Consider the following 25,000-nt stretch of genomic DNA (forward strand, 5'->3'; position numbering starts at 1 on the left):
TGTGCGCGTGCATGCGTACGTGCATGCGTATGTGCGCGCATACGTGCGTGCGTGCGTGTGCTGGTGCGTACGTATATGCGTAGCTGCGTGTTTTTATGTGTATACCCATGCTACCATGCCACTGGGCTTTTAGTCTGTTTGGTTTATCTGCTAGTACACTGCATGTGTAGATTTTGGTAGCTCTGAAAGAACAGGCTTAGTCTGTGGCTTTCACTCTGTTATTTATTGCTGAACTTGACATCCACATGTTACAGAGCGCTGTTTGCTTTGTTTCACTAGTAGGGATTAAGCGTATTGATGAGTGCATTACAGGACTAGCCGCAATAGCCTAACAACCAATCACAAACACGTGAGCCTTCAAAGACACACACAAATGCAACAGATGCACAATGTGTTTGCCGAATGTAAACAAATTGTCCCCTGCTTTGTGGGTTTTTTTTCTGCGGCTTTGTGTTCAGAATAAATGGCATGGCGCGTGTAGGTCTTTGAAGTACAGCTATTAATGGGAGAGGAAAGGCACAAAGCCGCCTGCAATAAATAAAGGCCTCCGTATCACCACAGGAAGCGTTCACAAATTCTGGGACAAAATACAGCTACATCCGAAAAAAAATAAAAACCCACTTATCACAGCTGTGCATTTCCTGCAGGTCTCCTAAGCTTTGGAAAGATACTGAATTAAAAATGCTGTGGCATTATTGTGAGACGATCCAGGCATTCAAAAGCCCAATGGCACAAAATCAAAACACCGTCTGTTAAGTATTACTCTAACACGCTCTTTCCAGGACAGAGGAATACGACGACGAGAGGAGGGCATCACAGACGTGGAGTGTCTGTGTGGTGGGGTGGGGTGGGTGGTGGTTTTTTTTTTTTTTAGATCTGCGATGTTGCACACACTTGTTGCCTGTTGGGAACAAATTGCCAGAACATAAGGCGTCTTTTTTTTCTTTTCTTTTTTTTTTTGGTGATGGCATGCCGAGATGACATCTCCAGTACATCATCTTCAAAGCCCCCTGTGAGGGAGCGTCTGATGCGCCTCGCTAAATTGCATGTGTCAGAATGGCTTTGTTTGATCCCAACTGCTCCAAACAGCTCCTGCAGCAGGGCTGACGGTGCAGTGGAGTTCGTTCGCCAGTACGACACGACACTCGCTCTCTCTATGATGAAAGAGAGAGAATGAGAGAGAGAGAGAGAGAGAGAGAGAGAGAGAGAGAGAGAGAGACGGAAAGAAAGAAAGAAAGAAAGAAAGAAAGAAAGAAAGAAAGAAAGAAAGAAAGAAAGAAAGAAAGAAAGAAAGAAAGAAAGAGAGATACGATGAAGTCTCCTGTACAACAAAATAGGACAAAAAAAGAGCAAAATAACATACTACTCAGTCATGCCAATTGAACTATTTATTCATAAACATTACACAGACATTACAATATAGGACTATGTATTAGATGATGTATACCCTCGCCATACTTGTTCAATGTCCACGTCTACCTCATTATACACTGTAATGTGAATGTACTGTACATATGCACAGGTGAAGCATAGATGCAATTTCGCTGTGTGCAGTGTGCAGTAAACACTTGTGTGCTGTGGAGATCTGTGCCACAATGACAATGGGAGTTGGGGTTCCCCAGTTGGGCTTTCACTTTTTCATATGTACAGTATACATGTAAAGAGTTGATCCAGACATTGTGAAATGTGCAAAAGGTGGAGGTGTATGTTTCTGTGCATATGGACATTGCATCATAAGTACGTCCATCTTGGTGTGTCTATACATTGCCCTCAACTTTGTAATAGTAGGGAATGTATCATCCATGTTTTATTATTATGTGTGTTTGTCTGATAGCTTCTTTCCTGCCCAGGGACCACATATGCAAAAAAGCTTTGTAGCTATCTCTGGTACTCGGACTGTCCTGTACACGGCCCCTGTCAAATAGAACAATAAACTAAACTAAACTCGGTCTTACTATATAAGAAAAGAGAATGGATGAGTGCATCTGTGGGGTAGTGTGAAAATATTCAGGTGCTCATCGGTTTCCAAAGTTGCAAACTTGTAGAGAGAGAGGGTCCGAGGCACTCTGAAGTCAATATTAAAAGTCCTTTATTTAATACATGGACACCATATAGCCGACGCGTTTCGGTCGCGTGCGACCTTCTTCAGGGCTAACTCGGTCTTACTGTAGTTTGTGAGCAGGAAGACAAAGACAGACGGCCTGTCAGTTCGAGTTTTTCTCGTCTCTGGCCTTTGGTGCATGACATGCATGACATGATTTACTTGTCTTTTGTGGGGCGCTGTGGCCTGATGTTTTCGATTTTTGGATGTATGTTCTAACTCAAGCCCCACCCAAGGACAGCATGGTAGATGAACTCTGTTCAACCTACACTTTGTGCACACACGGTGTGTGTGTGTGTGTGTGTGTGTGTGTGTGTGTGTGTGTGTGTGTGTGTGTGTGTGTGTGTGTGTGAGAGAGAGAGAGAGTGCGTGTGTGTGTGTGTGTGTGTGTGTGTGTGTGTGTGTGTGTGTGTGTGTGTGTGTGTGTGTGTGTGTGTGTGTGTGTGTGTGTGTGTGTGTGTGTGTGTGTGTGTGTATGTGTGTATGTGTGAGTGTGAGTGTGCGTTTGGTGTGCGTGTGCACGTGCATGTGCGTGCGTGTGTGTGTGTGTGTGTGTGTGTGTGTGTGTGTGTGTGCGTGCGTGTGTGTGTGTGTTTGTCCATGCGTGCATGTGGGCTTGCTTGCAATGCTCGCACACATTTGTGTACACGTGTTGAGAAGTGGGTGTGGAGAGGCATATTAGAGCACCATACAGTACCAAACAACTGCAGTCAAGCCTGAAGACCCACCTGATGCTGAATTAGCAGATGTACTTGAAGTCGGCACTTAAGCCCATGAAGTCTAGACGGATGAGAGAGTACTTGTACTTTTGATTGTAGGCATCAGGTCATAAGAGTTGGAGTTTCCCAGGTGGGCTTTCAAGAGTATAGTGTTTATTTTGTGCTAATAAGTTGAAGGAAGCAAAATGTATTGATTTAAAATACTAAATTTCAAAAAATCAAACAAAAACAATATATTCAAACAATAAATACAAGACTGCAATGAGAACTGCAATGTAAAACTGTAAAATATTTGCCTTCGCCTCCTTAGGTTATATATTTTGCTTGCTCTTATAAAAGTCTTCTTTCAACTTATTGGCACAAAATAAACACCATATAAGAGGTCATGCACCTACGTATGCATACACTGTAGACCTACGTATACACTCTTACGGCTGTACGTATGCTACGTATATTCCACTCGCTCTCAACCTGCTTGCTCGCGGTGACGTAGCATCGTTTCCCGGTCAAATTAGCTTAGCTTAGCAAATGCTGTGGTCAAACAACCGTCTCTCTTCAATCACAAACACAGGAGCGAATATATTGGTCACCTTAACCCAAGTGTCATTTATTTTAAAACCATCAGTGAAAAACGATCGGCAGATTTGACACCACCGAAATCAAAACTCCATTTTTATCCACGTGACGTCACGGCGTTGAAAGCTCCCCCATTGGTTAACGTATCGCCTCGCTCGCCCACCGCCCGCCACCCTCGCTTCCCTACGTCACCACCTCTCGCCTCGCTGCGGTGTCCCAATGGAAAATAATGGAACTCCACGCTTCTACCGCTTTGGTAGCGCCCATGTAAATCAGGCGTTAGTGATGTAGAATAAAACGAGTTCCACTGACCAAGGAGGCCATGCATGCGATGAGCTTCACTGGCCAAACATTTTACATTCCACTAGTACAACATGTTGTTGCCGAATGAGGTCTGTTTAGCTGTTTGGTCCCTCACTTAAAATTTATCTCAGGCACTCTTCTTTTTGAATGAGAAAGTTTTGCTTTAATGAAAGTGGAATTTCTTTCAAGCTATTTACCCCCTTCTCTCTCTAATGACTTATACGTATTTCTCTCTCTCTCTCTCGCTCTCTCTCTCTCTCTCTCTCTCTCTCTCTCTCTCTCTCTCTCTCTCTCTCTCTCTCTCTCTCTCTCTCTCTCTCTCTCTCTCTCTCTCTCATGCCCATCCACATTATAACTCCTCTGCAGGGGTTTCTGAGGGAGGGTTCTGCATAGTTATGCTCAAAGCTCCTCAGGTCTTTCTCTAAATGTGAATCATGATTGCATTCCAGGTTGTGGACTTAAATTACTTCAGTTTTTCTTTTCCACTGGGTTAATTCCAGACACTTTCATGACAGTCTGAAAGTCAAGTCACTTTTTAGTTTTCAGAATGACATTAACTTTCGACTCCCCCGACTCCTGTTATCAGACATTGGCTGTTTCCAATGAGCCCGTAGTCACGCTTCACTGAGCCAGACACCAAAGTAGAACGAAAAAATGATGTTGACCATGTGAACACATATAATCCTGTTGCCAGTTTTCACTGTTTTTGGCAATCATTAAAGAAGTTATCACCTCAATGTTATTCTGAATTCCCAAAATGCACATCACTCTGTCAGTGTCATAATAATCCAAAATGGTAACCTATTAAATGGTGGATAAGTGGAGTTTCAGTTCATCTTGATGGTGTGAACGAACTCAAAACGTGCTGTTATATTCTTACAGGTCAACGTGTCGCCCGGTTGTTCCAAGGCCCTCACTCGGATGCTGTATTGCCCATATTGTGGAGGACTGCCTGACTTAAAGCCCTGCGCCAACTACTGCCAAAATGTTCTGAAGGGTTGCTTGGCGAATCAGGCAGACTTGGATCCTGAATGGAACTTATTCATTGGTAAGTTTTTTTTAATTTTCATGCATTCTTTAATGTTTACTTATTTTTTAGATGATGTCTTTAATCAATCAATTGCTGTATGTGTTGTGCAATGATGTGTTTGTTGATATGCAACTGATCGTTGTAAGGCCTAAAAAAAATAATGTTTTGGTTCCGGTTGCCGACCGACCCTATCATTTTTTGTGCGACCCAAAATATTTTTTTTGAGTTTTTGGAATCCTCAAAAAAATATCGATGTTTTTTGGAGGGTTGTTTATATAGACAAGACACAACACGTTTCTTCATTCCCATAACTCGCCATCTCTCACTTTCTACCTGCCTGCAAGTTGCTGAATTTGCATCGCATGACTATCCACATAGGAGCAACATAAGCGCGCGCCACAAGTGCCGCCCGGCTTGATATTATAAAACCCCAAATGTCACTGCAGAGTTGCGCACCTATCGGTCACGTTGTTGGCTAATTATTAGGCTATGCTACAACATGCTAATTGGTAGTCGTTGTAGCTCGTAAGTTTTTTAATAACTTGCCTCACAGCGTTCTTGCAGACTAATAGGCTACGATGTAGTTTGGGAACCTGGCGGAAATGCCTGTCAAATGATAAGTCAATCGCCTTACCTCAACACCCAACACGGACACAGCCTGACCACCCGCCTCGAAATGCAACACACAGAACATTATGAGTCTCCACTATTTTTTAATGTATTGATATTGTCTCGTCGTATTAGAAAAGGGCTTCCATTCAGTCACGCTGCATGTTGGACGAGATGCATAACTCGTTACAGCAATTCTAAAGTAGCACTGTATCAATACCTTGTAATTGTAAAATAAGTTAATACGAGAGAAGGGAAATGTTTTGCCCAAGTTTCCCTTCATTCTTTCATTTACCACAAGGCCTTGTTAACCAAGAAGTCCGTTGGCCCGAGCCCGTTATTTTCTTGCTCTCTCTCTGCTTGTCCCTCCACCATCGCGCAGCAGCAGGGCATCTGTCACTGTCTCACTCTCCGCACCTCCTCCAAATAATGAAATAGAAATTAACGATGATGTCGCCACAAATACGACTGTTCGATGAAGACCTAGGACTACTACAGTTGCCTACAATAATGATTTAATGGCAATGACGATGTTGCGCCTCGATCACCCTTCATCAACATTCATATCGCCTCAGACGTCTACATCCTCGCGTAAAACAAAAAAGTATGTACATAGAATGTTTCCAAGCCAGAACCTTCATCCCAAGGAAAATATGGTCTACAACCGATGATGGGACGGAATTTAAAAAAAAGAAAACGGGACATAGCCTACAGGAGCTAAAATAGCAGTGTCAGGCAACTGGCAGCTGGACAGGTATTGCCAGAAACGGTAGGCTGTATGATCATATCCTCATTTCGGTGACGGAGTATCTTGGCTCATTAATACTTATTATATTTCATTGTAGCTTTAGCAGGCCACACTCCACTATCGTCCTTGGCATTGTTCAACAAAGTTTATGACGAAATCTGGCGCATATGGGGGGTTGGGTGGGTCGGACATTAAAAAAAAAAGGGAAAAAAAAAAATCAAAAAAAAAAAAAAAAAATCCGACCGACCCATGACCAAACCTGACAACCAACCGGAACCAAACTCTTATTTTTCTTTGGCCTAAGTTTTCCAGACGTCTTACCCCATCCTGATTATCATTGAGTTTCAAATCTCTTCGAGACTTGGTCTGACCAAGAGCATAACAATTAGCATTTCCCAAACAGCATGGTTGACCCGCCTCCCTTAGTTCGCTAATAGTTGTTTGCTTCCTTACAGAGTGGGAGGTGTTCCTATTTCTTAGGGAGCTCAGAAACAATATTTGTATTGCTCTTGGCCTGACTAGAAGCAACGCTAAAGGTGTTGCGTCATTAGGAGGGCACAGTCTGGCTAAGTCTTACCCATGACATGTCTGGCACTAGGGGGTGTTAATCTTGTGAATTTACCACATAGAATTGTTAGAGGATTATCCATTTTGCTGTCTTTGCAATGGAATGGATGTTCAGACGGTATGATTTGCCTTGCTGAAAATACACTGCTGAAAATGCTCAAGAGTTGTAGTCCTACCTTTCCTTATTTCTTGGGTGACATGTATCTTTGGTTTGTACAAAAGTACAAAATAGCCTGATGACTCATATATGTTGTTATACCTTTGGTGTCTGGAGATACAAATACGCTGCATTCAGGCTCTTGAGATTTTAGCTTTTTTAATAAAAATGTGGCAATGTTACAGCTGAATGAACACATTCTAATACAAGATGAGGGTCATAGGGTTTAAATGTAACTTATTTCATATTTCCATGTGCATCAGAGGCTAAGCTATTTAGGTTTTTATAGGCTGAGGCAACTTTCGCAACAAGGGCTTAGGCATTCAGTGGGCGTTTTTTGCAGGTGCTTTAGGCATCAATGGGTTATTTCACATACTGTATCTTGCCTGCCTATATAGCTCCTTGAGGCCTGTGCCAATGGAGATGGCTGCTCATAGTTATCTAGTGTCATTGATGTTGGCATTCCAGTTGTACTTGGGTCAAAGACAGGTTTGTTTGGAGGGCTCAGACGTCAGGTGGCGCAATGACATCTAATGCCCCTACATTAATTAGTGGTTTATTTGCTGCAATGAATATGCTTCTTAGATCAGGGTGTATGCAGGGTTTTAAAAAGTATTAAAGGGTGATAAATCAAAAAGTCAAAATTTAATGGCCTTAAAAGTAGTAAATTTGCTCAAAAGGTATTATTTTTTGAAAAACGAGGTATTATTTTTTGTTGTTGTACCATTTTGACAGAAAAATTGATTCTGTATCTGAGGGCAGTATGAGGGCAGTCATGGGTACGCGCCGCACTGTTCCCTTTCGGGCGTCTTTTTGCAAAAAACGAAAGTGTAATGTATTGTTGAGGCGGTAGAAATTAGAAAAGATGTCTCGTGACTACTCGCATCGGAGTGTCGAGATGGTTGTAAAATTTTTTTAAAGGTAATGAAAAAGGGTATTAAATGGTAGTGAATTTGACTTCAAGATTGGTGTATATACCCTGTAGATGGTCCACTAAAAACAAACATATTTTTCAAAAATCTGTGAAATAGTGGCACTGGCTGTTGTTGCGCCTCCCTGAGTGTGCTACTGCTGAAACATCACTGACACACTTACATGTATGTAACATGTACATTGGGCAGTCATGGGTGAGCGGTTAGGGCGTCAGACTTGCATCCCAGAGGTTGCCGGTTCGACTCCCGACCCGCCAGGTTGGTGGGGGGAGTAATCAACCAGTGCTCTCCCCCATCCTCCTCCATGACTGAGGTACCCTGAGCATGGTACCGGCCCACCGCACTGCTCCCCATGGGGCGCCACTGAGGGCTGCCCCCTTGCACGGGTGAGGCATAAATGCAATTTCGTTGTGTGCAGTGTTCACTTGTGTGCTGTGGAGTGCTGTGTCACAATGACAATGGGAGTTGGAGTTTCCCAATGGGCTTTCACTTTTTTTATGTAGATACAGTATTTGCTCTATATACTGTCATAGTGAGGCAATGACAGCTACTCATTTACAGTAGACACCTGATACAGTATATGTCACTTACTGTATCTTGTTGGCCTCTAGAACTCCCTGGGGCCTGTGTCAACAGAGTGTTTCTCAGGGGTGGGGGTGGGGGGGCAGTATTGGTGGTCTGTGTTGCATCTGGCTCGCTGAAGAGGCATGGCCAATGCATTTTCACAAACTCAAAATATGTAATGTTTTTGTTTGTTTTTGAGGGGTTTTTTTTCCAAACTACTTCCTGGTTTATGCTTCTTTTCTTTTTTTTTAACCTCATATTGGGAAGAAGAGTGAGCTGACATGATGCTCTGTCTTCTCAAGTGTTGACATTTCAGACTCATTTAGGGAGCTTCACATTTTCAATCAACATGGGGTGCAGCAACGAAAAGATATCGACTTCTCTTTCTGGTGCCGCAGGTCAATTAGCTCTTGAGGAGAATCCATTTGTTTTTCTCTGGTCTCTGCCATATTTGAACAGGAGAGTGCAGGTGCCCTTTGTTTCGAAATATCATGACTCCGGAGTCTGCGTTTGATTGTTTCAGCTGGAGCACCACCACCTTGGCTGCAACTGGTGGTGACATTTGTGCTGAAAAATCACCTTCTGACTATGTATTGATTGTATATACTCTGCTTATTCTAACAAGGGCCAGATGCAATCATGAACTGAAGTTGAAATGAGGACAATGAAATGTCTTAAAACAGCAAAAAAAAAGTTTTTTAAATAATGTACATCTGAATGATTCTCGAATTAAATCTTCACAATTTAACAATGAACCTTATGAATACTTTGTTACCCCCAAATACATGTACATAGTAGCTAGAAGGCTATTACACACTGTTTGGTGTGTCGTGCAGAAAAAAAATCAAGAAAAACACAAAGGAAGAAAAGCATGTAAGCACTGTGCCAAAACTCTGTCCTTTACGGACATTCTCTCTGCATGAGCGACTCATGACGCTATCACTTCGCTCCATGAAAGTATTAGTGGCTGGGGACAAGTAACAACTTCCAGATAACAGACTGCAGCAGGGCTGGACTGGAGGAGAACTAGGGACCGGGCACCTTTGGCTTACGTAAAGGGGCCCCACATAATTAATTAGCAACGCAGAATTGACTCACCGGTGGGCCCCGCACCCTCGTGGGCCCCTACTTTCAGAATGGAAAAAAAAATGAATAGGGCCCGGGCACTTTTGGCTTGAAAGGGCCCCTCACAATTAGCGGCGCATAACTGACTCACCGGTGCGCCCCGCACAGGTGTGGTCCCCCTATTTTCAGAAATGTTAAAAAAAGGTACATTTCTGAAAATAGGGGCCCACGAGGGTGCAGGGCCCACCAGGAAATGCCTGGTATGCCGGATGGCCAGTCCAGCCCTGCTCCTCTCCATGAAATTATCAGTGGCTGGGGACAAGTAACAACTTCCAGATAACATACTGCAGCATCCATAGCTCTCTGGGGTCTAGTTCAACTCTGGAACCAAAACATAACTTGGACACAGTAAACGCTAAAACGGCATCCTCCCATATTTCATTTCAGAACTATGTATGTAATGCACATCCTGGACCAAGACGACACAGCATACAGCACTGTAGGTCCATGTCAAAGATGTTCACAATTACTGTCAACCAGCTGGTCATTGAATAACATGTCTTTTGGGTTAATAGAGTAAGTTATTGTAGGTGTTATAGATAGACGGATGGACGGGCGGACGGACGGACGGACGGACGGACAGACAGACAGACAGATAGATAGTCTTTATTGTATGACTCTAGACTGAAGTGCTAGAAGTGTCAAGGTGTGCCGAAGCAAGAAAAATGCTTTTAAGGCCAAGTAACTCAAGGGTCACCGCCCATCTGTAATGAAGATGCAGGATTTAGAAAACAGAACAGTTGCAGCACAATCAGTAAAGCCAAGTATTGCACAGATCTGAAGTGGACTCATTTTATGCAACACATTTCACTTTATGCAACACATTCAGGTCTGAAGCCCACTTGCACTCAATTATGGTCTACTTAGCACTTCTATTTATGTTGTTTCCCTTTGCCAGAGCCTATTGCGATGCATTATCATAGACCACATTTTGTACTTCTCAGTTCTTGCGTGTGTGAGTGATTCCCACCTGTGCTAGTGCCATTATGTACTGAGGTTGGCTCTGAGAATATTCTTTCCTTGAATCACTTTTCTTGACTTTAGTCTGCAGTGACGATCTCCTCCCCCAGCTCACAGTGTCAGTGTGTCCAACGTTGCATTACATGGCTACTGGAAGTAGAGCTGTAGCCAAGGCCTTCGGGGCTCAGAGCTGTCGGAGATGATAATATCATATTCAGGGGAACATTAGTGGCCATCGGCCGGCATTTGGATACTGTACTGTGTGCAGAGCTGTACAGAATTTCAGAAGAGAAATGGCACAGAGGGAGATGAGACGGAAAATCCTGACACTGGTCATTCTCAGATTCCAGTGAGCGACAGGGCTGCTCCTGTGGGACTAAGGTCGCACACAGTAGAAGGTATCAAAAGAGTGCAGTTACAGACTGCACATACTCTGACTGTCTTGAATAAATCTGAGCCCCTATGCTCAGAAAGTGTTCTGGGATATGTCATTTACCGACAGATTTATTTAGGTGAAGGAAGGAAGCTAGGCGGAATACTGTATACTCTTAGATTGATTTCTTTATAGGGTTGGAAAAGCTGTGGTTTTGAAAGACGTGTTTTGCTTTCATTTTCAGAACACTGCCCTGTATACTATTTCAAATGTAGTATTTTGTAGCACCCCATGAACTTTATTTTGTATTAATTAAATTATTGCGAGCACAAAGAGAACTTGCCATATGCATAATATTCACAGCCAGGGCCGCGTTATCCTATGGTGCAACCGGTGCTGTAGCACCGGGCCCCGCCACTAGAGGGGGCCCCGGACTGCGTGAGATTGGAAAATATGAAACGATATTTTGAGACGATCAATTGTACTTTTGACGCATTTCGCCATCCGTAGGCAAGCAGAGGCGCATATGTATATCTTGTCACCAGGCTAGACAGGCAGCTTGGGCCCCCCAAGACTGTAGCTGGCTGGGGAACTCTAGTGGCGATTTGTTACAAGTGTTCTTACTTTTTAATTTTCGCTTGGCCCCCCTACTGAGCCTAGAATCGCCTCTGCATGCACGCAGGAATCGGAGGTCTTCGGAACTTGTCATTTCAGTCAGATGCTTCTGGTTGTGTGCCAAAAGGGGAAAACGGTGGCCAATAATTTTTGAGTTTGATGATGGGCTACTGTCTAAAAAAAGATGAGGAAGTCGGCGTCAGCACTTGCTTCAGATTGTACGGATAAACTGCCCGGCATGGATTAACGCATTGAAGAGAAGGTTGGCAACGTTATCTATTTTTGTAATGTCAGTGTTATAATCGCTTTTTGTAATTGTTGCATAGCGATCATGGACTTGTGCAATCATGTAGGCCTAAGCTAAGCAAACAGAGCACAGCACACCAACCTAACTTTATCTTATTCTATAGTTAAAACATGGGGAAATATTCGCGAAACAAAAGTCTTGCATGGCGCGGCGAGGACCACTTTTGCTACGTAGCAAGTGCACCAACCAGCACTCAAAGTTTCGACAGTCTGACAACAACAGGGCAAGCAATCTAGAAAACACTAAAATGATATAGTCGGATTTTCCTAAAGCACTGTTATGGCCATTTCCCTAAAGCACTGTAGGCTAATAATGTCGATGCTCTGTCAGGCCTATATCTTTGCGTTCGGGTTTGTGTTCAGTTAAAACATGTCTGGGTACCACTCGCGGATTGTTCAGTTAGCAAGTGGCTCTTATCTGGGAGATACATCCACATCTAAACATTACGAGTTTGCACCGTAGTCTAGCCTACTGTAATGATTGCATAGTCTACTATTGCAGTGTAATGCGCCACCTAGATGAGAACCTCTGACTTTTTAATTGGTAGCCTATATGGTACATTTTGAGGGGATTTCGTGACAGGTTCGCTGCTAAGGGGATTCCCCTTCCTCGCGACAAGCGACAGCTGATCTTTCCTTTGAGACAGCCAGTCTTTCCATTGGAGGTTACATTAATTAACACGTGTTTCCCACGACGGTTTCGATTCGACAAATTGGTCGGCAGCAACGTAGCAAAATTAAGAGACTTTTGATTGTGCTTCTGTTTGGTAGTTCTTCTAGCTGAACCGACGTTTACTCTGCCAACCGATAGTGTACAGTATCTCCTCTGTCCGCTGGCTATGCTTCCAATGGCTTGCGTTGAGACTGGTGAACTAAGTCAGACAGCAGGGGGTTCAGCGCACCCTTTTTTGTGTTGGAGTAGAACGTGAAGCCTGCGTTGTTTCATGCGTTTTGAATATGGCTCATTATAATGTGGTGTAGGGGCCCCGGATTGCGTCTGCACCGGGCCTCGGCGAGGGTTAATGCGGCCCTGTTCACAGCGGGATGTTTGCCTTTTATTTATTATTTTTTATTTGCTACACTCTGATATGAATTTGATGCGCTAGTAATGGACTTCACCTCAGAATACCTCATATGTATCACTGCATTACTCGCACCGAGGAACCTCCGCTATACAGCATGCTGATTTCATTTGGCGTTTTAAGTGCTGGCACATTTTTGCATCAATTAGATAATGTGTGGGGACGATGTTTTCCCTCGCTGCCCCAACCCCCACCCCCATCTGTTTCTCATAACCTTTTAAAATGTATTCACAAACCCCCCAGCGTGGCCAGGGAAGTCTCGGAGAGTGGCTGCGTGCTAGCGCGCTAGGCTAGGGTGTCCCAGCTGACCGCGGCAGCCTTGTTAGCGACGCATGAGAGGACTGGGCTGCGTGGGCCGCATGAATGCCCGTGGCCAAGACGAGAGAAGTTGGTGGACTGCACTCACTCGATGGCGGATAACTGACGGGGACTTGTAGAGTCGAGAGATGATCTTGTGCTTTTAGACAAGCTGGGCCATTTGGCAAATCCCCCGTGAGTAATGCTGCGCCTGCCGGTAGCTAATAGAGCTCAGCTCTGAGAGAGAGTCGACTCTTATCCATCCAAATTGATCTTTTTTACATTCGGGACAGGCTGGCGCATACATTGTGAGCCATTAGGGTGTTTGCTACAGATGTCGTCATTATGTGTGTACAGTTTACGAAGTTATGGGGGGGGGGGTAAAACCAGGTTAAACAAATACAAAATTAAATGTATCTTTGCGTGATATACTGTAATTCAATGAATGCTAATGCCTCCATAACAGTTGTGTCTATCACAATTTCAACTCATTAAGAAACACTAAGAAGTTTTTTTTATTTATTTTTTAAGCTTCATGTAACAAAGTTGAAAAAAATATTTTGGTGGTTTTCAATTAATACTTGGACTTGGTCATTGCCATTCTGGTAATAGCAAATTTACAACGCTGTGTCTTAACGGGTTAATTGATTTGGGTCGAGCACTGTGGCGCAGTGTGCTAACACCCTGTACCCCCCACATACAGGGCTGCATCCCAGACAGGTAGCAGGTGTGTGTGCGCCCTGGGTCTTGTGCCAACCCTGCCCTCTCTCCCATTGTCCAAAATGAAGACTAAAAAGCACCAAATAAATGTTAAAATCTACCATAATCTCTGAATAGTGTTAGATTAACACTGGATATTTTTAAACTGTGTGTTTTCTGTTTTAGCTTTAGGACTTCAGTTTGTACACAAATCTTAGCACAAATTTGAAACCACATATCTTGCCTATATTTCTCTTTTTTTCTGATATTAAATGATACCATCTAGAAGACTGATAGTTTTCAGACCCAATCTGTCAGGGATCTGTAGTTTATAACCAGGACACACACGCGCACGCACGCACGCACGCGCACACACACACACAAACACACACACACACACACACACACACACACACACACACACACACACACACACACACACACACACTTAGTTACTGCCTTCCGTATTGCTGCTCTGCCTTATCATTCATCTGCTGCTGTCACCAAAGATATTTCTATCAACATTTCTGTCCAGTTTCAATCACAACACTGACACATTTCACAGCCCAGGATGCATACTCAATATATACCATTATACTCCCTGTATCAGTCTCTGACAGAATCAGTTTCATTTCTTGCATGTATCCTGTGTGGCGGAGAAAAAATGACCTACAGTCCATTTTGAAATTTCCATCACGCTATGGCTTTTTAAAAGTTATCCCACACTTCTAATTCAGCTTCACTTTCAGTATTAATCTACAGAACTTTAGGTTTTGTTTTACTTTGTATTGCATTGCAGCTAATGTATACTGCCCTACAATTTCAGAACGCAGTATAATTTGAAATGGCAAACTGAGAAAAAAGGCTTTAAAGTTTCCTTTCTGGCCACGCAACTGTGTTGGAGGTAAAGTGGTGATGACACTTCCATATAATACTTTTTATGGTGGACATTTATGCACACAAGAAAAAAACTAAATTCTCATTACTTTTTAGCTGAAAACTCATTATACAGTACTGCGTTCTGTTATGGTATTATTGTCTACACTAAAACCACGGTGTCAATGGAGAAGTGCAGTATATTGCGCGATACAATTAACACAAGAAAAAGAAGGTATTCTAAAGCCAATTTCCGGCCTAAACCCGTTTTCGACCACTTTCAAGATACTGCATTCTGAAATTGTAGGGCAGTATAGTTAGCTAAAGAGGACACAACTCAATCTTAGTTATTAGTCATAATTACTTTTAGTCAAATATACATGTTTGCAATGCAGTTCCCTAAATCTGTAGGATTTTGGATGTATCTACAATAAAATTGGAGGCTGAATGCTCTGCGTTGTGTTTTAACTGACTCACTTGCAAAGAATAAAATAAGTGTTGACATCGTCTTTAAAAGGATCGACCAGGATACAATTTATGTATATGTTTGCAATGCAGTATCCATATAGGCTAATGGCCACTATCTCCTTTAAGTCTGTCAAATATAGGCTAATATATGTTTGTAATGCAGTGGCCACTATCTCCTTTAAGTCTGTCAAATATAGGCTAATATATGTTTGTAATGCAATGACCACTATCTTCTTAAAGTCTGTCAAATATAGGCTAATATATGTTTGCAATGCAGTGGCCACTATCTCCTCTAAGTCTGAGCACTCTGTTCATTATAAGCGCTAATTAAGATGTAGGAGCATGTCGTCCTTTGTTGAGTCCGATGTCACCACAGTGTAAGTGATCTCATTGATTTTATTTGCTCATTTCTTTTTAATTGCACGGCTCATCTCTCTGTGTAAAGGGATCTCACCACAACCTTGTGATTCATGAAATCTGAAGTCAATAATGTTCCCCTGCCCTATAGTAAAGGACTTCTCAGCACAAAACTAGGAAATAAACACATTTGCAATGTCACGTCCTTATAGTATAAGAGTCTTTTCTCACAACTGTTAGTTTTCTATAGCTGATAATGTAACTTTGTAGGCCTGTTGTGTTTTTATGAACTGTAGGTACGTAACAATAAGTAATAAAATTCAATGTGGAAGTGAATAAGATATTGACTCCACTTGCTGTATTAATTTCACTGCTCCATTAGTGTGGGTGTGCAACCTGCTCTATAGACTATGTGTCCCCGAGTAGCTCTTCAACCTCTGCCTTTATTAGCTATATAGTATTGAGTTGCTTCAGAATAGGAATCTGAAATAGAAACAGTTCCAAGTCAAATATTACCCCAGTTTGCGGTTTAATCTCGCCAGTGATGTTATTACATTAGCAATGTGTGAGCCCTGCCGTGGCCAACCGCTGGGGCACTCGTCTGCCGTGTGGCCGACCCGGGTTCGATTCCCGGCCCGGGTCATTTGCCAACCCCTCCCCGTCTCTCTCCCCGTTCGCTTCCTGTCCACCTCTCAAACTGTGCTGTCAAGTTAAGTCGTAAAATACCAAAAAAAATCTTTATTAGCAATGTGTGAGGTCGCTACACAACATAATTCTGTTCAGTCTGTCTGTACCCCTTCAATTTGTGTCAAATGTAAAATAATACATCACTTGTGTTTAATCAGATTTTTTTTTAATTCTGCTTTTATTTATGATTCTGATACTTACCTACTTTAGCACATTGTATTTATAATGTCGAGCAGAGACTTCATACGCCTCCAAATCGGTCCATTTATCACTATGTCTGAAATCTACAAAACTACAACTACGTACAATGGCGGTGAGGTAACACTTCACAATAACCTTCCGCATAAATGGTTAACTAATGGTTAGCTAATGTTTTGTTGTGCATCTATGATATTATTATAAGCATTGGTATATCGTTATTAAATCAATTGTATAACACTTAATAAACATTTACTGATGACAATAATATATTAGGGCTGCACGATGATGGAAAAAATTATTATCACACGATTATTTAGATCAAAATCTCGATCACGATTATTAATCATGATTATGCAGCAGAGCTTATGCCCCCCATCCCCCCAATTCCGGGGTGACATTACAATACCTAACCATTAGTTAACATTAGTTAACCATTAGTCAACCAATTAGCGGAAGGTTATAGTGAAGTGTTGCCGGCGGGCATGTGTAAGCCGTAAGTCCGATCAACAGTACTCATGTAAATGAAGTCAAACCTTTGGCTCTCCCCTTTTCTGTATCAGCTTTAACAAGCTGGTCGTGTCAAGAGTCGATTGTCTGCCATCTTGTCTCCCCCGTGTCTGACACCCACCATGGAGTCTCTGTTCTCTTCTTTTTTTTCTCTTCACTGCGAAGGCGTTCCTACCTCATGTATTTGTCAAAGGTGCTTCTTTGAGATGATCGAGTCACTGATGGTGCCAGTGACAGGGCTGGCAGGTGAAAACTTGATACTGTGCTCCGCTCCCGTCTGTCACAAAGCCACATAGTCAAGAGAAGGAGAAACCTTTTATTTCCCTGCCCTTCCCTTACAAAAGATGTTCCAATTCTCTGCCAATTTCTCCACACTGCTTTCCTTTTCACCTGTACCTTGCAGATGAGCAGACACACAAGGTTGTTTAGTGTGGTTATCGGGGCCATGTGGGAGGCATGATTCTTACTTCTAAGTACTTTGAGAGCTGTGGAAGATGAGGTTGTCTTGTTGCTCACATTCTGCCTGAGTCTCATGACTCACAGAAAGGCTTGGAGTCTTTTTTTCATGTGAAGTAAACAAGACACTTTTTGCTTCTTGTCCTGAGTCGATGCACACTGTAGCTGTGAAGGATTGGGTTTTTGGATAGCTTGGATACCTCGGGAATATGGCTCCAACTTAATTCTCCATGGTTGTTTTGTTATTTTTTCCCCTGCCTGGAGATAAGTATGCGTGACCGAGGAATGGCGCAAATTAGGCACTGTCGAGACAATAGGGGATTTACAGCAGGGAATCTATTTAAAGCCTTGAGCGAACAACACCCTTGCTCACTATCACACGCTGACAGTGGATGCCACTTGTTTTGTCTTGAGGGACCAATTTTTGAGGGAATTTTTTGAAGCAAGTGGGCATGCCCTAAACTAAACTGCTGCTATACTGACAGGATTTTATTGACCATATCTCTTTGTCTATCAGCTGCTCCTGTTTACCTGTCGATCTCTGCTCTTTCTCTTTTATAATCAACTGCTTCTCTCGCTCTCTCTCTCTATCTCTCTCTCTCTCTCTCTCTCTCTCTCTCTCTCTCTCTCTCTCCTCTCTCTCTCTCTCTCTCTCTCTCTCTCACACACACACACACACACACACACACACACACACACACACACACACACACACACACACACGCACACTTTGTTTCTTTGCTATGCACACATCTTCAAAATTGCTTCAAGGCGTGAGGATGATGCATATTTAAAGAGCTTTCGAGTTATCCATGTCTTGAAGCTATGTGTTGTCACATTTTTCGCTCGATTTTAAACAATTCCCCAAGGCACATCTACTAACGTTAAGAGGAAAGAGGAAATGGAGGAAACGCATCTAAAGACCCCTTCCCCATTCTCTGACCTGGGATCTTAAATCAGCTGTCAGTTGAATCCCTTAAAACGCATTGTGTCTACGATGTGCTAGATTACTTGCATGGCTTTCAATGGAATCGTGGAGGCTGCACACACACAAAGGCACACTACCAGCCCTTTCGGCTTGCAAATGCATTAAGGCTTTGAATTTGGCGGAATTAGAAAGGAAAGGCTCTGACACTAACACTCGTACCATGAATGGCAAGAAGGTTAATGGAATAAACATGAAACCCTCAGTGATCAAACTGGCAAAACAGAGGAGCCTGTTAGACAGGCCTGGGTTGGTAATCTGGCATGCAGGGCATTTTCCCAGGGGGGGGGGGGCGTTGGGGAGGTGGCAGACCTCAGGGGCCAATGCTGTTTTATTTATTGCTGTTTATTCTTTTGTTAAGGAACGATGAACAACATAGAGCAGGAGCAGTGCCGTTCTTCTATCTTCAATATGGACAGTGGGCTGAGTCAGTCCAGATAAAGTACATTCGTGTATGCCTATGTGGAGGAGCCTGATCTCAAAGGAATTGCGTCCAAATTCTCACGCAAACCAACATCCTAAATTGCGTCCAGATTCTGACGTTTTCCCTGCTGTGTAAAGCATATACTGTAGATGTCTTCTGATTGGTCTAGCTTCAAACGAAAAAAAAAGAAAGTCCTGCAGTGCCCCAAAACCACCTGGATGTTTTTGGTGCCAGTCCACCTGTACTGTTAGACACGTCTGAGCACCCAAACTGTTGAGTCGCCTGTCCGCGAGAAAGCTGTTCTGTGTGCACCTATGCCAAATGTGTCAGTTTACAGTACTTGTAGCAATGCAGAATAAAAGCAGAACAGAAGATTATTTTTCTCCCCTCCTCCCCAGTTTTCAGAGGCCAAAAAAAAGCAGATGAAAGTAGGACCGCATGCATGCATGCTGCCAGGGCCAGCGCTAGGCGTAGGCAGACCAGGCGGTCGCCTAGGGCGCCAAATGTCTTGGGGTCGCCAAATCCCACAGAATTAGAACACATAGCGAAATAAAGCATTAAGCTTTATATTAACAATCATTATAAATGGGCACTCAGTAGATATGTAGATAGTAGATCATCTGTACTCTATCAGATGTATTACACTATGTTTACACATGCCAATTTCTAATTCCACGAAAAGCAAAGAGGGGTGCTCGTCTAGGGCACCAAATTGACTAGAACCGGCCCTGCATGCTCCTCTTTATCTTTGGAGGGAAAAAACCTGATTCACAGAGAACCATTGAGCTTCTTTGATCATGGTCACTTGGGTTGTGATGCTTTGTTCTGTTGAAAATACAGAAATCTCTCCCAAAAGACTCCAGCGACATGTTGTTCTCTTCTCTTGTGATTACAACCCCAGCCGCCTTCACCACCCCGATCCTTTGCACACCAGGGGTGAGTTTCTCAAAAGGGAAGTTGTTAGCCTGTTAGCAACTTCAGTAGTTGCCAATGGGAAAATGCATTGAAAGCAACGAAGTAGCTAATGTAGTAAGCAACTTTGGTTTTGAGAAATTCACCCCAGCTGCAGTGTAGTAGTGCACTCTCTTGTGACATTGTAATGGATCAGTGTTGCCAGATGGAAAATATCGTACCAAAACCTCAAAATTATTGTTTTTGGGGGCTTTTTGGGAGGATATTATCGTACAAGATATGGTTGTTTCAAGGCATCTAAATGAAGTGAATGACAACTCTGAAATTAACGCACATCATGTCTTTTTGGTCGTACAGAGAACAAAATGGTCAAAATTATGGTACAAATATGGTAATTAGCGTACATCTGGCAACACTGTAATGGATTCCTGTTGTTTTTATTTAAACCCACACAGCAGAATCACACTCTGCCACCACCGTCCTATTTTTCCTGCCATCACTCAATCAAATCACTTTATCGTAATGACTGTATAAAGAATCATTGGAAAAACATTTTGTCTCTATCTCTATCTCTCTCTCTCTCTCTGTCAAATTTTACAGTGTGTTCAGATCTCCAGTGGTCTTTTTGGTATGTGTTTTTACGTTACTGTTTTAAATAAAATTACTTATTTAAGGTGATGATAGGACAGGGTGCTGTGCATGACGTGTTAATTATGTTTGCTGGTGCGTGTGACACAGTGACAGCAAGAACTAAAAATACTTAGGTTTAATGATGCTGTTTCTGCATACTGTTGACAAGATGAAAGGTCATTGCCTTATTTCAGCAGGAAAGTTTAACTGAACATCAACTTCTTGGCATTAAATTATTTTCTTCTTATTCAAATGCTGTTTTCATATTTATTGCTATGCTGCTATCACACCAACAAGTCCACAGTATTGTATGGATTCTGATTTCAAAACATTTTTTCTTTTTCAAAAATCCATACCATTAATTGGTTTGTTCTGACTGGTATTTTGAATTGAAATGGTATCAAATGGTATATTTGGCTGGTTTGTTGTGTTTAATTGATGGTGAAGATTGAGCACATCCCAGGAAAAGTTGCAGGACAAAGGCTGGCTGTAATTTTCTGAGTGAGGAGTCAGCACACTTAAATCTTTTTTGTTGTTTTTATTTCATGGCTGGACTACGTCTCAACTTCCAACAGTCTTCATCAGATTCAGAACCTGGTTTGTTGTGTTTCTAATTACATTTTCGGCCACTGTTCAGTATGACCTTCACACGCTCTTTCAACCCTTTGTACTCAACAGTTTAGTGGGTTTAGAATGCCGGTTATTTACAGGTTATGTTGCATCACTTCAGGTTAACTGATTGTCAGATTATTTGCTTAATAAGGGATAGGAAAGGATCGCCCTTGCTCATACAATTTTTCTCTCTCAGAAAATTCACTTCAATCTGAGGATGTCTGTTCTCCTAATGAAGAGCCAGGGGATTGGGGTACAGTAGTGGCCAGGGCCGGATTAAGATGGCATAGGGCCCCTAGGCTACAGTTTGCTTTGGGCCCCCGCGGAAGGCAAATATTGCGACAAATTTACATAAACAGTGTCATAATCACAAGCTAGGAATTAAGGCTATCATCTCTACCAACTGTACTCAACACAACAGATACATTTTTAAATACTGCATCTTGTCATAATTCGGCAATAAAATAATTACACACCCACCCCCCAAATACCCATCCATATCTAGCCTGTGCATTCCTCCAGCCCTGGTAGTGGCATATACTACATAGACACTTGACTACACTAGACTCTGGCCCCACACTCACAAGCTGAGTGTCCGCAGAAATCAGAACCTCCACTTTCCACAGCTCTGAATTGGCTTCAATTACGCAAGACAAGGGTGCATATTCTACTGTAGGAAATTCATTTTCAGGATATATCTGCGTAGGCTACTTGGCAGCCAACCCTCTAATGGGCTGTTTTAATGGTTAGCGTTAGGCTATGGAAAATTAACTTTGAATGGGTTTAACTGCTCAAATCCCTTCACTCAATGGCCAATTAAAAGTGCTCTCATGTCCGTCTCAAAAAGTTTTGCATTTCTTTCATTTTGAATGAGCTGCGCACAGAAAGGTCAAACTGCATGTATTTTTTATTGACACTTAGGAATGCTTCAGCCCCGTTTCTATTACACTTCAAATATAATGTTGACTGATTGAGCCCTTATACAGATGCCTGCGAAAAGTCAAGTCAAGTCAGCTTTTATTGTCAGTTCCTTCATATGCACAGGTCATACAAGGACATCGAAATTACGTTTCTCTCTCTGTACCATGAAAGGACATAGACATACACAGGACGACTGACATTTACAGACTGATATCGAAGTGCAAGACAGGACAAGTAACAGGGACATAATACATTGTGCTTTACAGATTGCATGGTGTTGCATGGTGTTGTTTAATGGTGTTGTCAAATCAGATATAGCGAAATGTATCGACCGGATCTAACTATTGTATAATGACAGGTTTCAGTTGTATGTTCATTGCTCTGTAGGCCTGCATTAGGTCAACAAGGTACTGCCAATTTGAACTATAAATGCATTGAATTTTAATGTTGTGAAATTGTTAGTTGTGGTGATACAATATATGTCAAAAATACTGTTGCCCATGTTTTCGGCCTATCATTTTGAGGTTAGAGAACATTTGCAGATAGGCCTTGTTGTGGGAGATTGTTGTGTTGAGTTAAACTAAAGTGGTTTCTGCACCTTCGCCTTTACGGTGGCTGTCAGAGTTGTCTCTGTCACACTGGAACTGAAAACTGGGTTAGGAGTTGTATGATGAATTATTTCACAGTAGTTGTATTCATGACCAAAGATTCATTATCCTTCTTTATATAAATTACCTACTCATATAATTTTTTCACTTTTATTTTTTCCCCTAATTCTATTTTTTTTCCCTCCTGGAAGTAAGACCTAAATTGTCCTTGCTTAATGAATACAGCGCACAGTTTTCAGCAAGTAATTACTCCATAAGGGATCCACGCTCCCCCAGAAGCTTTTTAACATGCAGAGACTGACAACAAACGAGCGAATGCACAAGGCTGCATTTACTCCTCGTGTAATCCTGAGAGACTATTGCTGCTTAGATTCAGATTTTGTGTTGTTTCCAACCTACTGCAAAATTGTAGAGCTTCTGGGTTTGAGGGGGAAAATCACTGTGACATTTTTTGTGCTCAGATGTCAGATGGTACAACCACAGATATTCCCCATAAATTACTGTAATTAGAAATTGGTAATTAATGTACTGCAATGCATATGTTTCTCAGATAATCCATTAAAAACAGCAACAACAACAAAAATCTATACAATGGTGGCATTTGCTTTGGTTGCCCATGTCTACTATGCAAGTGTTGGACATGGGAGAGACGTGAGGATGTGGGATGGCGTCATGGGTAAGTGGTTAGGGCGTCAGACTTGTATCCCAAAAGTTGCCTGTTCGACTCCCGATAAAGTAATTAACCAGTCCCCCATCCTCCTCCATGACTGAGGTACCCTGAGCATGGTACTGTCCCGCCACACTGCTCCCTTTGGGCTGCCCCCTTGCACGGGTGAGGCATAAAATGCATTTCGTTGTGTGCAGTGAACACTTGTGTGCTGTGGAGTGCTGTGTCACAATGACAATGGGAGTTGGAGTTTCCCAGATGGGCTTTCGCTTTCGGCTTTTGTGATGCATCACCAACCCATGCACTGTAGACCAGGAGATCAGGTAGACTGTAGACCTCTGTACAGACCAGGAGATGTTGGATGTGCACTTGGATGGGACAGTTCATCTCCTTGTTGTGATTTTATGTGAAGTTTTGTTTTGCTTCTTCTGCGGTTTGTAATCTTCCTCCTGAAGTTTTACCCTTTTGTAGTTTGTCATCCTACACCAGTTTCTTCAAGGCGAATAGTGACTTTGTTAGAGCATAGAACCACTGGGGAGTCTTTCACACTTTTGAGTCATCACACAAAATATATCTGATATGAAGCTGTTTTTGTGTCTTTTGAACAGCTTGCTTTCACTTTTGTAAATTCTCTGGGGCTTGAGGTGGGCTTTGGGGTGAAATATTTCCACAATACAAAAGTAGATGGCAGTGCCTATCCCTGTGCAAAACTTAAACACTAAAAATATTTCCTCATGGATAGCCACAGACCACATATGTCATATCTTCTTCCATTGTGTGAAAACATGAAGCATCCTCGTTTTTTAAAGCAAGATGTTTTCGATTCACATGGTGAAAAGCAAGATAGCTAGCAGTAGATAACTACCGTATGTGGATAAAAGCTTCCACTTCATCAAACTGAAGCCTCGCTGCATTCATTTCCACATAGCTTCCACTTCTGTTTGAGCTTCCTTAAAGTCATTGTCACAGCTGCCACAGCGAAGAAGCGCCTCATCTCCCCTCGTTCCTCTACTCCTTGCTTCTCCTTCAAACATTTAAAGGGATCTTACCTTTGTTTTTTTCCTGGCAGGTTTTTTTTTTCTTGAGGAATGTTTCCCGGTTGGTAATATGGTAATTCACAGTCATCCCATGCAGCAACAGCTTTTCTCAAAAATGTTAATGAATTGTGAGGATTGTTTCTGCATGTTTGAGGCTCATTAAGCTCAGGTAGCCTATCTCGGACTCTCTCTCACTGTCCCTGTACAAAGCCCTTTTTGCTACCTTCATAATTTTTATTTATATTTTAAATTTTTGTTTTTATTTTCGTTTCCCAGTTGGAAATAATTCACATTCATCCTGGCAAAGCCTTTTCAGTTACACATATGTAAATGAAGTGTGAGTTTTGTTTCTGCACTATTGAGGTTCATTAAGATCAGGTATCTTTGACTGCCTCACACGGTCCCTGTCCAGAGACTTTGTTCCACTGGCTGTTTGCATTAATGCCATGTCGGATTTCAGCAGCAACTAATTGAGCCACTGTAGCCTTGACTCTGGTGAGGTCCAGCTATAGCCGATAAGACAGAACGAGATCCCTGATTGGCTTCAGACTGCCCATAAAGAGACTATCTTGACACCTCCTGTGTAGTTAAGTCAGAGAGTTAGTTTTACAAGCCCCTCCAGCCTTTATATTTAATAGGAAGACACATTTTCTCACTTACTTTCACTTTCACCTCTCAATAAATCTCCTATATCCAAACAGTGGTTAAAAAAAGAAAAAGCACAGATTTTCCCCCGCGGGCAGTTTTTGTCAACAACATGACCACAATTTGTGTACAACCAAATAACATTATCAAAGCCTCTGAATCAAATGCTTAATATCATATCAGTTTGTATTCCAGAAAGTTCAAACACCCAAATTTTACTTTAACAAATTGATTACCGTTTGGC

The 25,000-nt window shown here is 42.3% G+C and overlaps 1 protein-coding gene across 2 annotated transcripts in view; it reads left to right on the top strand.

Moving 5' to 3' along the window:
• gpc6a (glypican 6a) overlaps positions 1 to 25,000 on the top strand; it is a 208,198-nt gene that overhangs the window by 117,010 nt on the left and 66,188 nt on the right. For both annotated transcript variants that reach the window (XM_063212292.1, XM_063212293.1), the window contains exon 4: positions 4,582 to 4,747. In XM_063212292.1, the coding sequence (XP_063068362.1) occupies positions 4,582 to 4,747 (166 nt within the window). The remainder of the gene's footprint in view (positions 1 to 4,581; positions 4,748 to 25,000) is intronic.

The sequence above is a fragment of the Engraulis encrasicolus genome, chromosome 12 (genome assembly GCF_034702125.1).
Source record: "Engraulis encrasicolus isolate BLACKSEA-1 chromosome 12, IST_EnEncr_1.0, whole genome shotgun sequence".
Classification (NCBI taxonomy): Eukaryota; Metazoa; Chordata; class Actinopteri; order Clupeiformes; family Engraulidae; genus Engraulis; species Engraulis encrasicolus.